This window comes from Gopherus flavomarginatus, chromosome 4, assembly GCF_025201925.1.
Source record: "Gopherus flavomarginatus isolate rGopFla2 chromosome 4, rGopFla2.mat.asm, whole genome shotgun sequence".
Taxonomy (NCBI): Eukaryota; Metazoa; Chordata; order Testudines; family Testudinidae; genus Gopherus; species Gopherus flavomarginatus.
In genome coordinates, this window is record NC_066620.1 from 115,872,776 (window position 1) to 115,885,808 (window position 13,033).

General features: G+C 37.6%; 1 protein-coding gene across 5 annotated transcripts in view; it reads right to left on the reverse strand.

The window, feature by feature from the left end:
• Positions 1-684: 684 nt before the first annotated feature.
• Positions 685-13,033, reverse strand: part of ENPP1 (ectonucleotide pyrophosphatase/phosphodiesterase 1) — a 75,266-nt gene continuing 62,917 nt past the window's right edge. For 3 of the 5 annotated variants that reach the window (XM_050949535.1, XM_050949532.1, XM_050949537.1), the window contains 9 exons: positions 11,209-11,296; positions 9,778-9,950; positions 9,205-9,256; positions 6,306-6,460; positions 5,808-5,943; positions 4,288-4,368; positions 3,298-3,430; positions 2,314-2,470; positions 685-1,308 (listed from right to left, as the gene is read on the reverse strand). In XM_050949535.1, coding sequence (XP_050805492.1) covers positions 1,138-1,308; positions 2,314-2,470; positions 3,298-3,430; positions 4,288-4,368; positions 5,808-5,943; positions 6,306-6,460; positions 9,205-9,256; positions 9,778-9,950; positions 11,209-11,296 — 1,146 coding nt within the window. In that variant the 3' untranslated portion in view covers positions 685-1,137. The remainder of the gene's footprint in view (positions 1,309-2,313; positions 2,471-3,297; positions 3,431-4,287; positions 4,369-5,807; positions 5,944-6,305; positions 6,461-9,204; positions 9,257-9,777; positions 9,951-11,208; positions 11,297-13,033) is intronic. The other 2 variants (XM_050949534.1, XM_050949536.1) reach the window with 2 other exon arrangements.

Genomic DNA, 13,033 nt, shown 5'->3' on the forward strand with positions numbered 1-13,033 from the left:
CAGCAATTTAGGTATATTGGGGAATAAGAGCACAGCTGGAAATGCAGATGGGATCTAGTCAGTTGGTGCCTCTCTAGGGACATATTGTGCTGAAAAGGGGTTCAGGAAAAAAAAATCAGCCTTGAAGGTTAGTGTGTGGGGGGAGAACATCTTTCACTATTAATGAAAATAAAAGCAATGGTCCTCTGGGCAATGGCATTTTTCCCCAAAAATTTCAGTTTTCCTCAAAATGACAAATTTATTCCTCTAAATCTAAAACCAACTTGAATCTTTAAGAAACAAAATGTATTAATCAAATCTAGGTTCATCTGGAGTGAGATAATTCTCCAAAACTGACCTATTTGATTCATTTCTTATTATACATGTACTCTGAAGCACCACATCCCTGCATAGTTACGGAATGCGTGTGTAACATGCACATTACTCTTTAGTTCCTGGTCTACTACAGGATAATAACCTACTACTGCTACCAGTTAAAAAAGATATTGACTCATAGACTCATAGGTCAGAAGGTATTGCTTTAGCTAGAGGCCTGTGCCATGGTGCTGAAAGTCGTATGCTCTTCCTCAACTGATGACCCAATTGGGGGCAGATGCCATAACACACGCAGTATAGCTTTATGTAGTATATTGAATGATATTTTAATAGAACAATGCTCAATGTCTAATTCACTAGACATTCTGCCCCCCCTCCCCCCCTTAGAAGCCATAATGAAAAGGAACCACTGTGTAATGACTTTCCAGGACTTTAACATACTTGCCAATTGTCTCTATTTTTGATCAAAATATTAATTATAAACTTATAAACTTCTTCCACTCCAATGTAATTAAAAAGATTTAGAAGGTGCCATTATAATTTTCTCCTCAGTGTTTCTGTATATAAAGTTCAAATGCTGGCAGATCAGCTTTAATAACAGACACAATTCTACCACATTCAAGTGGGAGTAAGACCAACAGGAGCGGTCTTCCTGTGTTATACTTAGTCCATCAAATATCCCTGAGATATGAATGTGGCACAGATTCTTTCCAATTCTCAATATGGTCAACGGCTCTCAATAAATGTTCCAGCTCATTTAAAGACTTTTCTCCTGTAGATAAAATAGTGTATTTACAAAATTCGTTGTGAACTAGACAAATTTCACTCCATGGGAAAAGTTGGTAAATATGTTTTTAACTGTAAAATATCAGATACTGGCTGTTTTCTGTCTTGGTAGAAGCTGAGTCCAGTGAGAAGTTCTACATCTCTGACTCGGGCTGTATGAAACCTCATTCGCTCTTCAACCCACAAAGAGTCACGTTTGTGTCTCTGCTGGGATAGAGAAACAAGAGAAAAATGAGGGATATTCTGCAGAATTCTGTTTCAAGGATTATACATATAATATGCTAGTGAAAGACTGTTTTTAGAAGTTAAGGCAACAAATTTTCACAAAACCTAACCAAGAAGTTGAAGAGATCAGTGGCTATCAAGCATTTACAAATATAGCTAAACAAATATAGCACCTGGTCTTGTTTTTGCAGTTTCATAGATTCCAAGGCCAGAATGGACCATTGTGATCATCTAGTCTGACCGCCTGCATATCAAAGACCATAATCATTCCTAGAGCAGATCTTTTAGAAAAACATCCAATCTTGATTTAAAAGTTGTCAATGATGGAGAATCCACCATAATCCTTGGTACATTATTCCAATAGTTATTTACTCTCAGTTAAAAATTTATGCCTTATTTCCAGTCTGTATTGTCTAGCTTCAACTTCCAGCCATTGGATCGTTATGTCTTTCTTTGCCAGATTGAAGAGCCCATTATCAAATATTAAAAATAACAATTGGCTGTCTTGTATAAAAGGCAATATTAATTTAGCAATGTAATCTTGTAAACTTAAAACGCAACTGATTTTAACTTCCTGAGTTATAAAAATGTGGAATCCAGTGGCAGGGGAGGTAATCATGTCAACAGTAATGGATCTGTGTGTCAACTACTGTGATTTGGTGCTGATACTATAGATGTTGCTGTTAAAGTGTCATAATAAGATTCTCTCACTCTACTGTGTTTCAAACCCACCAGCTCTAACCCAGCCACTCTTTACAGTTCAAAAGAGCAAAGCACACAACATAGCTACTTTCACATGTAAACGGATATGCCACACTTGTATAAACCTACCCTTGTAAATGAAATTGTTTAATCTCACTCTAGGACACCATTATAAAATATCTTAAAGGACTTTACAGCCATGAATTAATTCATCACTGCTCTGTCTGCAGCGTGAGCCAGGCCTGGCTTCAGATATATACATGGAGCTAAACAAAGGCTACTTACTGCACAGCTTTCACTGTTGTCTGGCCTGTGAGGTACAATGAAAGATAAGGCATCTAGAGCCCCTTCACACTGCAGTGGGGTCTGAGAAATATTTTTACAACTCGTCAGCACAATGAAATAGTGAGTTGGAACCAGAACTTCTGGGTCATGAGTTAATCTGAAATGCAAAGAGGTGGTGTTTTAGATCTACTTCTTCTAAAACTATCAAATGAATACAGTGCAAAGGCACAATGACACCTGGTGTACTTTAGCAAAACAATTTTTATTAACCTCCTTGGCCCAAGGGAAACCTTCAGAAGCTTAGCACTAGAATATACCAGTAGAATACTCTGAGCTTTGAAGGGCATTCTAGATTGCTGTCACACAAGCCGAGTTTGGCTGGCTTGATGGTCTGAAGAGTAGGTCTAGTGATGGTCCCAAAAAGAGAAAACCATGATTTGCCATAAAAATAGGTGAGAATCTAAAGTAGATTATTGGCAGAATTCAGAGCTCTAGCTCAGTTAAAGGAATGCCCAGCTCATCTGTTATTTTGAACCAATCTTGCCAACTATAAGAAAATAGCAAATTTTTACAGAGAAGTCTATCAATACAACGTAGCCAGTTACTCTGAATCAGGAAGGAATCAGACTACCAAGGATGATGGGCTCCTTCCATTGCTCCTGTTTTTTCCAGTACTGGAGGCAGTCTCATGGAGTTCTAGGTAAAACCCATTCTTCCACCTGGGAGCTTTGGCAGCTTTACCTAACATACAGGGTTTGTGATTCCATACTTCTGGGGTGGTTTTTTTTTTAATTTCTCTTTTGTTGGGCTATTAGCTTTAAAGTGATGTGTTTGGAGCTATGTGACTGGATACACAGTAGCTGATGTATTCTGCCAGGAGCTCCTCTTGGGAGATTTTTTTTTGGCAACTAGTGTCATAATAATTATGAAATGATAAAAAAAAGGAAAGAAAAAAATCAGTATTAGAAAGGAGAAAATTCCCACCTCTTCACTTTTTCTGGAGTATCGTACAGCCCGTTGGAGTCGTAATCGAACACAGGGCCACTGACTACATTGACACCATTTCTTGCCAGAGTGTATTTTGGCAGCAGAACATCATAGAAATAGTTCCATAACACTGGAATACAATATGGTAGGGGAAAATGTTATGTCAGGGGAAAATTTTTTGAAAATAATTGCACTGAGTATTTATCAGTATACAGACAGCTATGATGAAGATAGAAGAAAAAAGAGGTGTTGATTGTTAGTCTCCAAAGTTCTCCCCATGCCTCTGAGAGACTGATGTCTCAGTTAAGAGTGAGCCACCTTATGCTCCCCATGAGAAATATAACTGTACTAGGCTGATGCGACCTGCTTAGCCGGGGGAGTAGTTCTGTACCTAGTTTCTCAGATACCAACTCAATCCCCTTATGCTCTACATGCTCCATCTCACTCATGCATGTCTAGTTTGTACATCCCTTCTCTGCTAGATGTGAGATTGTTGCCTTTATTACTACAGCAGACCAGATTTCAGACAGGAAACTCAGATACAATACCATCTGAGCCTAGAAAGCATTCCTAAACTGAGAACTGGTGTCAATTATTTAACTTTATCCATGTCCACTAAAGACACTCTGCCCAAAATACATGCAGGTGAAATTCAGACAGGAGGAAAAATAAGCAACAAAACATTGTAAAATGTTAAATTAAGAAATGAATTCTGGGCCTTTGTTTACATGGGACCAGAGACGGGGAACCTCAAACTCATTGTGGCGAGCAGTTATTCACATGAGCAATTCCACTGACTAGTGAAACTACTCAAATAGTAACTCCTCGTCCATGTAAGCAAGGAGTTCAGAGTCTGGCCCAACTGTTACCAATTTTCTTGGCTGTGACTTAATTTACAGAGGCAGCTGAGCCTGGAATCTTTTGCAATGATTTGGAAACAAGCAAAATCAGCAATGCTTTTGCATGTAAATAAATGTACATAATTACCTTTAAACTCATGATACATTGGCACAATGTTGCTGTTAAGTAGAACTTCATAGGAACTCTTCTTTGTGTCTTTTCTTAGATCTAAAAGTAATGAATGATAAACAACTATTCATTACTTTGTAGGGTCACTTGAAAAGCCATGAGATGCCAGCTACATGGAGGTTAAATAGATCAACTTAATGTTACTGTGGGTCTGACCTATTTCAAAAGAGTAAATGCACTTGGGGCCTGATTCTGCTCTCACTGGAGTCAATGCAGGGGTCTGTTCATTCTCTTAAATGGGTGTTGGACCAAGAGCATAGAGAATGAAGCAATCTAGGCTCCAGTAAGTGCAGTTGTCAAATATAAAGTGGACACATTCCTGAAAATGTAAAAATCAGTGCACACTTTTCGATTTCACTGGTCACCTCTGGATCTCTGCATGAGTTTTAGGGACTACTACCAACTCATTCTGCCTGCAGAATAGATGGAAAAAAGTAGAAGGGCTCAGATCTATCTAAACCTAGAAGATTCTGCCCTAGCACCCAAAACTTAGTGTAGATGCTCAAATAATCAAAAAGAAATAATGCCAAATAATACCAATAATACCTGCCCAGCACCTTGTGTAGCTGTTTACATCTGTGCAAAGTAGGGGTAAAATGCTACTTGAGCAGAATAGCAGAGAATCAGGCCCAAAATATTTAAGCGCAAACAATTAATTATTTTACTGAAGACCTGATGTGGGACAATACTGTAGTTCAGATATAAAATGAGGTCCATTCTAGTTGATTGAAGGAAGTTTCCCACTGAATGCTACACCCTAATATTTGCCATGAGCCTTCCTGTACACAGAACATGGGTTTTTTAAAATAGTAACAGTCACTTAGGAAGAAAGTTTGAAACTTGCACTATTTATATTTTCCCCAATTCATAAGACTTGATTCAGAGTTCATAAACTCTTCCCCCCTTTCTGCGTGAGGTGCCATGATAGAAACTTGACTAGTCACAAACCTCCAGAAGGACGGTGGAAATAATTCCATGCTGTTGTTTAAAGGGATGAAGAATGTTTGACGCAAAGGTTTTCATCTAGTGAACCAATACACTGTAACTAAGAGGGCAGGCCTAGCCAGTTACACTTTTCACAGCTGGTAAAATCCTGGCCTCACAAAATTTCCATCAACTTCAGTGGAGCCAGGATTTCACCTAGTATTGGTCTAGCTGTAAATTTTTTGCAAGTTATTTTCCTCCTTTGCTTTATTCTAGACACCCTGAATTGTCTTTGGTGACAGTCGAAGTAAGAACATCATGGGCATCTTGCCAACTGCCAAAGTAAAGTTTGGAGATCCTATTCCTTGCATGTTAGCATAAATGGTAGATTGAAATGGACTATACTGCAAATGGCTTAGCAGTAGCAACCTCATGCCTTCAGTTAATCCCCTGGATCTTTTTATTACAAAGGGTGCCCCCTTCCACTACTGCACGAACAAAACATAGGGGTGACAGAACTCAGACAAGCTGTGTGAAGACGACGGTGAATTTACTTGGAGGGAAAAGGAATCCGTAGCTCAGTTGATGGTGATTTTTGTAAAATGAACAAGTCTTGCTAGAACTAGAAGGGATACGAATGTCCACATGTAAACAGTTGGACAAGTTTTCCACAGAGGCAGTCCGGTTATCCTATTGAACAGAAACAGAATAATAATTTGCTGTACAAATAGCGGAGTCACTATCATGGTTCACTTCCATATTTGTGTTTACAAAACCCTAAAAAATTGTCTGCAATTGTCCTTAATTGTGTGAGGAGACTAAGTTTCAGAAGGATTAAATATTATTTTGTGTCCTTATTTTGATGAGGCAAAAATTGCTTCATAGGAGTATCTTATAAATAAGATGACAGAACCGAGGCATTCCATGTGCTATGGGAAGAAATTCCAGCGCTGAAATTTTAGTTTACAAAAAACAATTAAAAAAAACAACCTCTGATCAAAAACAGTAACAAGAGGAAGAACAAAGCATTACAGAAGCCAGAAAATACTTACATATTTGCTAACAGTGTAAGCACTCCACAAAGTCATATTGAGATCCTGGCTGTATCCACTCACATACTGGTGATGATAAAGGAGGTAATATGTGCTTCTCTTCCGTAGAACCCTGGGCCTCCCATAAGGCAAACTGTGTTTCTCAATCTTCTTTACTAGAGCAGAAACAGAGTTTATTACAAGTTCTATACACTTTGCATATTTGTTGAGATTTTCTGTAGAGCACCTTTATATTTCTTGTGATGGCAAGTTCTTGCCACAATTTCCAACTACCACACAGAAAAATCATGATTAAGACAAGAGGAAGAGAAAGGTGCTAGCCTATAGAGCACTTCCACGATCATGCAACTAACCAATATCTGATATTTAAATATATAGTAGAATTAAACTTAAAGAGGAAATAATGCATTTTGTCCTAAATTTCCCCAAAATCTGGGTGGGTGTTTCAGTTCAAGTGTTTCTTCTGCAACCCACCACTCTTAGTGTTTAGGGAGAGACAATAACTAGTTGATAGGTTTGGAATATGTTGAAAGGATAGGGACAGACTTCAGTTTTATTGAAGCAGTGCAACTAAACAGTAAGTCATATAATTGACTTTGATTTCAATGTATCTCTTTGAAGTCCTTTCATTAATCAATGACTTAGTGAAATGTTGGTTAGTCCTTCATAAGGATATGCACTTAGTTCCACAATGAATTACTGTCATGCCAGAGACTGTTCCTTACGCCCTTTTTCTACCAACTGGCCTAAGAAAGCAGGAAAAAGTGCCATTACAATATATTTACACTGTAATTGCAATGCAACTGCAATACAGTGTAATTACAGACACTCTAATAAAAAGCATGCCTGATTTTTCCATACAGTGCAGAATAATTCAGGACAGCAAACATTTTAATGTTTTGGCACCACTGTAATTGTGTGTGGCTCCTTTCCCTGTGTGGCTATGAACTATTCTTTTATTTACAATCCAGAAGGGATTTATCTGTTTGCTTTCTGCACAATAGTCACTGTGTTTTTTTTTATCTGTAGTAACTCCTTTCACTTGTACAGTAGAATCCCAGAGTTACGAACATCTTGGGATTGGGGGTTATTTGTAATTCTGAAATGTTTGTAACTCGGAACAAACATTATGGTTGTTCTTTCAAAAGTTTATAACTGAACACTGATTTAATACAGCCTTGAAACTTTACTATGCAGAAGAAAAATGCTGCTTTTGACAATCTTAATTTAAATGAAACAAGCACAGAAAAGGTTTCCTTATCTTTTTTTTTGTTTTTTTACTTTCCCTTAATTTTTTTAGTAGTTTACATTTAACATAGTACTATACTGTATTTGCCTTTCTTATATATATATTTTTTGTCTCTGCTTTGTGTATTTCTGGTTCCAAATGAGATGTATGGTTGACCTGTCAATGTGTAATTCTGGTGTTCGTAACTCTGAGGTTCTATTGTATTTGGTAAGTGTAGTCACTATAACTTTTAATATCAAGATCTGAATTACTGGAGTATTGTTATCTAAACTGTTAAATGTGCAGAACAGTCTTGCTTCCACTGAAGACACTGACAATTAATGTCAGTGGGTGCAGGATCGGGTCCTTAGACTTACATTTTACAAAAGTGAATCCATTGGAATTATGGGCCTGATCCTGCAGTCTTTACTCAGGCCCTGATTCAGCAAGGTACTTAAGAATATGCTTAACTTTAAGCAAGTCAGTAGTCCCACTAACTTCAATGGGACTACCCACTGAATATCTTGCTGAATTGGGAACTCAAGCAAAATTCCCAGGATCAGGCCTAAAAACTCATTTTGTTGATCATCTTCATGAGTGCTACAAAATACTTAAAGCAAGAATTTTAAGAGGTTCTGGGGTATGTTTTTAAAGTATCTGCTGTTATTGTTGAGTAGACTCATGAACACTCTTATCCCACAGCCTACGTCACAGCACTCTACACATATCTGCAAAAGTATCCAGTTATTCATGAATGGACAAAAAATGTCTATTCCTGCCTTCAATGGGGACATAACCCTATAGCTTTTAATGGGAGTTACTCATGGGTACAGAATTTATTTTCATGGGAGGTGGTGATGTCACCTCTGTTTTGAATACAAACACAGAACAAGGTCCATATAAACTTATTGATCTTTCTGACATTCTAATCAACCTGAATCCCTTTTTTTTATTATTAATGCCAGCAGATGCATTCCACATGACCATTAGTTAGGTTTTAGTTCTGATGACTTAGTCACTGGCTATTGGTCAAAGGTTCATTTAAAAGGGAAAAAACAGCTTCAGCATGGTCATAACAGAATATATTCTATTACAAATCACAGTAATGCAGATGTACTGTTGACCATGTAAATAAACCTATTTAATTCTTATGACTAATACTCTAGATTGACTAAAGTAAAGATCTTCTATGTTTCATCATATATGCAGCATCAAGGCATTAACATTTCTGGGGTTTTTTCAGGGGTTCCTAGCTAATTTTTCCTCGTGAAATTCTTATGTATCCCATGTTGTAAAATTCAAAACCTATCATAGGAGAATTCAAGTATATCCAGATAATCAAGAAGTAGATTGCCCTTTATGCCATATCAGTTCTGTATTTCACAGAGCAACCATGTAGTAATGGCCTCAAATATAGACTACATTTCTATAAAAATATACTGCATAGTAATAGAGTTTTAAATAACAGCAGTTTACAAGACAGAGGGATCTATTTGTAAAGATGAATAATTCAGGTAAATACGAGTAAAAGATGAGATTCTTTGTTCAGCCCGTGTACTTGAATAGGACTCAGGATAAATCTAGGCATTGGTCAAACTTTTAAACAAAATAAAAATGTTTTTACTTAAAAAAAAAAAGACACCATTTTCTCCTATAAAATAAAATGCTTACCTTCCGATGCAGTGTGATTTAACTGTTGCTGGAAATCCCTTATGGGCAAGCCCTATAAAATAAACACAGATGCTACTATTTGTTGTATAGAGCACGATTCCCTGACAACAGTTCTCAACAATAAATATATACAAAACCCTTTGTTAACAAATTCAAGCCCTCTGTTCCACAAGCCTTCCACACAGGCACTCTGTGAACTCAACTGGAAGACTGGCCATTGACAGCATGAATAACCAAGGTTTAAATTAAGAAAATTTTATATACAACTATCCTCCACAGGAGGAAAATTCCCAATATGATAAAGTCAAGAAGGAAAGAGTTCAGTATTTCTCTGTCAAACCCTGCCTTCCAATGGCAGCATTCGGTCCTATGTGAAAAGGTAGATCAGGCCCTCTATACCTATTGCTCATTAAAATCAATAGAAATATTTCCATTAATGTCAATGGGCATTCTATCAGGCCTATAGATAGCAAAATTATGAATGTAGTGATCACACTCAGGAGTATACAGTTTCAGACACAATTACAAACACATTATTTTGGCTCAGCAGTTTTATCCATCTGAATTACTTACTGCCAAATCACATGAGCAACCAATGTCCAGTGAAGAGGTGGTTTTCATGAGTGGATATACAGAAGGATGACTTTCTTCCTCTGGATGTCTTGGAATGTAAACAGGATTCTTTAAAAGGTGGTTTAGGCTTCCATGAGTTCCATTATTGTAGGCTGGTGTTATACCAAGCAAATCTACAAACAATTCAAACTGAACATTAAGGGGGAACCAAACAACATATATAAAAAGAATAGGAGTACTTGTGGCCCCTTAGAGACTAACAAATTTATTTGACTAAAAAATACATGGCAGTATTACAGTTTGGCTGTGATTATACCCATATGGGTGCCATGACTGCAGCATTGCCTGCTTCTGTCTTAGTACTCCATGCAGTCAAACTAAGTCAGGTGGCAGATTAATGTAGTTGCTTTCACAGCCAGCTACCACTTGTGATGGTCACTTGTAGTGAAGGAGGGAGACACCATTTCTCATTCACCTGCCTCCTGATAGTGGAGAGGGAAGGGACAACACTCCCCTATGTAAAAAGAAAAAAACCCACTTGCACCTTGTGGGAGTTGACCTTGTAGCCTCCAAATCTGAAATAGTGGCTAATAATTGGTGCATGAAGTTGGTGACTATTGAGCACCCAGGTTTTGAGGGTTTCCTGATCAATTGTTATCTTCTGAAAGTTGAGATGCTAGCATGGGTACCTGTTGAAGGCACTAGGGCCTACAGCTGAACTGGCTCCTCTGCCCGTACAGACTTGCACTCTTGCCTCCCCCCATAAGAGGTGATAGTTCAAGGGAAAAGCTTGCATAGCTGCAGTGGAGTTTAACTAGTGACTGGTCTACTATATCCTTCATCAATGATAGTAGCAACAGTATCAAAAGGAAGCCATAACGGAAGTGCAAGTAAGAGAAAAGGGGACAAGGCTTCCTGACGATGGCCCTGATCCACTAAAACATTTAGGCAACAGAGCTTTCCCACTGACTTCTGTGGGCCTATTCACAGGCTTAAGTGTTTTTCTGGATCAAGGCCTTTGGTAATAGAATTCTAGAGAGAAAAAAAAGAAGAAGGCATTTTCAGAGGAGGTTTTAGAACAGACATGCCAAACCATGAGAAAAACACAGGCACGCAAGGAAAGCGGGAAACACATCTATCAAGTAATCTAAAAAGGCTACTTTTTGGCAGGGGCAGGACAGATTGTTTTAATTCTTTTATGTCAAAAGTCAAATTGCTCCAATCAGAAAGAGAGTTCATATTAATCTGCTTTTTTACTCTAGGGGGTCTGATCTTTCTGAGGAATACACATGGCTTCAAATTTATGAAATGAATGAGGCTCTAAGGGAGACGCTTCATCAGAGATTTAAACACGTTTATTAAGATTTTTATTTTTATGCCCAAGAGGTTTTCACAAGTTTATGAGGAAAAAAAATCATTGCTTATTCTTACCACATATTAAATTATAGATTTCAATATTTTCAAATGGGTCAACTTGAGTCTTGAACTTGAATCCAGGTCCAAAGCCAATAAAGATAGCCTACAGTTTAAACAAAACTCCTATTTACTTTTATCTTTAAGGAATATTACAGTAAAAAAAGTGTCCATATTATTACATAAACTGAAATCACTTTTATCCAGTTACATTTTAATCACCGCATTTTTGATGATAAACATATACAGTGTGCCATGGACTGAACTAGGTGCAGATTTCTTTTTTTTTTAAAAAAGATATATACCTCACATGACAACATAGGGCTACTCATGGAAGAAATTTTATGAGGTAGAAGAAGCATTTGCAGAAGATGGGGGAGGTGGACACGTCTGAGCAAATCTGAGTTTGATTCACAGCTGGCTTTAAAAGTTATCTTCAGCAAATGTAAACCTTGTGATGTATGAAAGTTCCCTCCTTTTGAGCAAATTAATTCCGCTTCCATATGTTTACTGAAATAAAATCACTTAAAGGAACTTAGTGTAACAGTTGGCCCAATATGACTGGCATACATTAGTCTGAGGCACTCATTGTTTTCTCTTTCTGCATGAAAATTGCACACCCAGTAGATCACACCCATTATCGCAGAAGTGATATAATACTGTTTCCCTTATATATCACCTTCCTCGGCAAGATCTAAAAGCTCTTTGCAAACAATGATCACAATCTCAGATTCAGTCACTTTCTCAAGGTCACACAAGCTCTGTGGCAGAGCTGAGAAAAGAACCCAGGTGTAGCTTTCGGTCCCTTTGAATTAACCATAAAACAATCCTTCTTCTTGTGAGGGAGAGGATTGGAAAGGCTAGTTGGCCAGGTTAGGTGAATAATACAAATATGGAGTAAAGTCAATTACATGTGTTTAACTATGACTTTTAAGACAGTTTGAAGGTGTGTACAGGTTTCTGTAGTAAGAGTCAAATTTCCATTGTATTTACTAACTCCAGCTCTATAGAAGGTGCACAGAAATGAACAGAAACATTCATACGTTCCAAGGCAGAGGGACAATTGTGATCATCTAGTCTGACCTCCCGTATAACATTGGCCATAGAACTTCCTTAAGTAATTCTTAGAGCATAGCTTTTAGAAAAATAGTCAATCTTGATTTAAAAATTGTCTGTGATGGAGAATTCACCACAAACCCTGGAACAATATTCCAGTGGTTAATTACTTTCACCATTAAATATTTACCCTTTGTTTTCCATCTGAATTTGTCTAGTTTCAAGTTACAAATAAATATTTCAATTATTAAATATTTCTTTCCCATACTTATAAACTAATGAAGTCACCCATTACCCTTCTCTTCTCTTCACTATAGGACATGTTTTCTAAACCTCTAATTGTTCTCTGAACCCTCTCCCATTTATCATCAACATCCTTCTTGAACTGTAGGCTCCAGCACGGGACACAGTACTCCAGCAGTGGTAGCACCAATGCCAAATGTTGATGTAAAATAACCTCTCTACTTCTATTCAAGAGTCCCTGTTTAAACATTCAAGAATTGCATTAGCTCTTTTGGCCACATCACCACATTGGGAGTTCATGTTCAACTGATTATCCGCTACGATCCCCAAATCATTTTCAGAGTCACTTCTTGCCAGACCAGAGCCCCTATCATGTGAGAATGGTCTACATTCTTTGTACCTAGCTGTATTAAAATGTATATTGTTTGCTTGTGCCAAGTTTACACCAAGTAATCCAGATTGCTCTTTATCAGTGACCTGTCCTCTTCATTGTTTACCATTCCCCCAATTTTTGCACCATCTGCAAACTTTAACCTTGATTAAT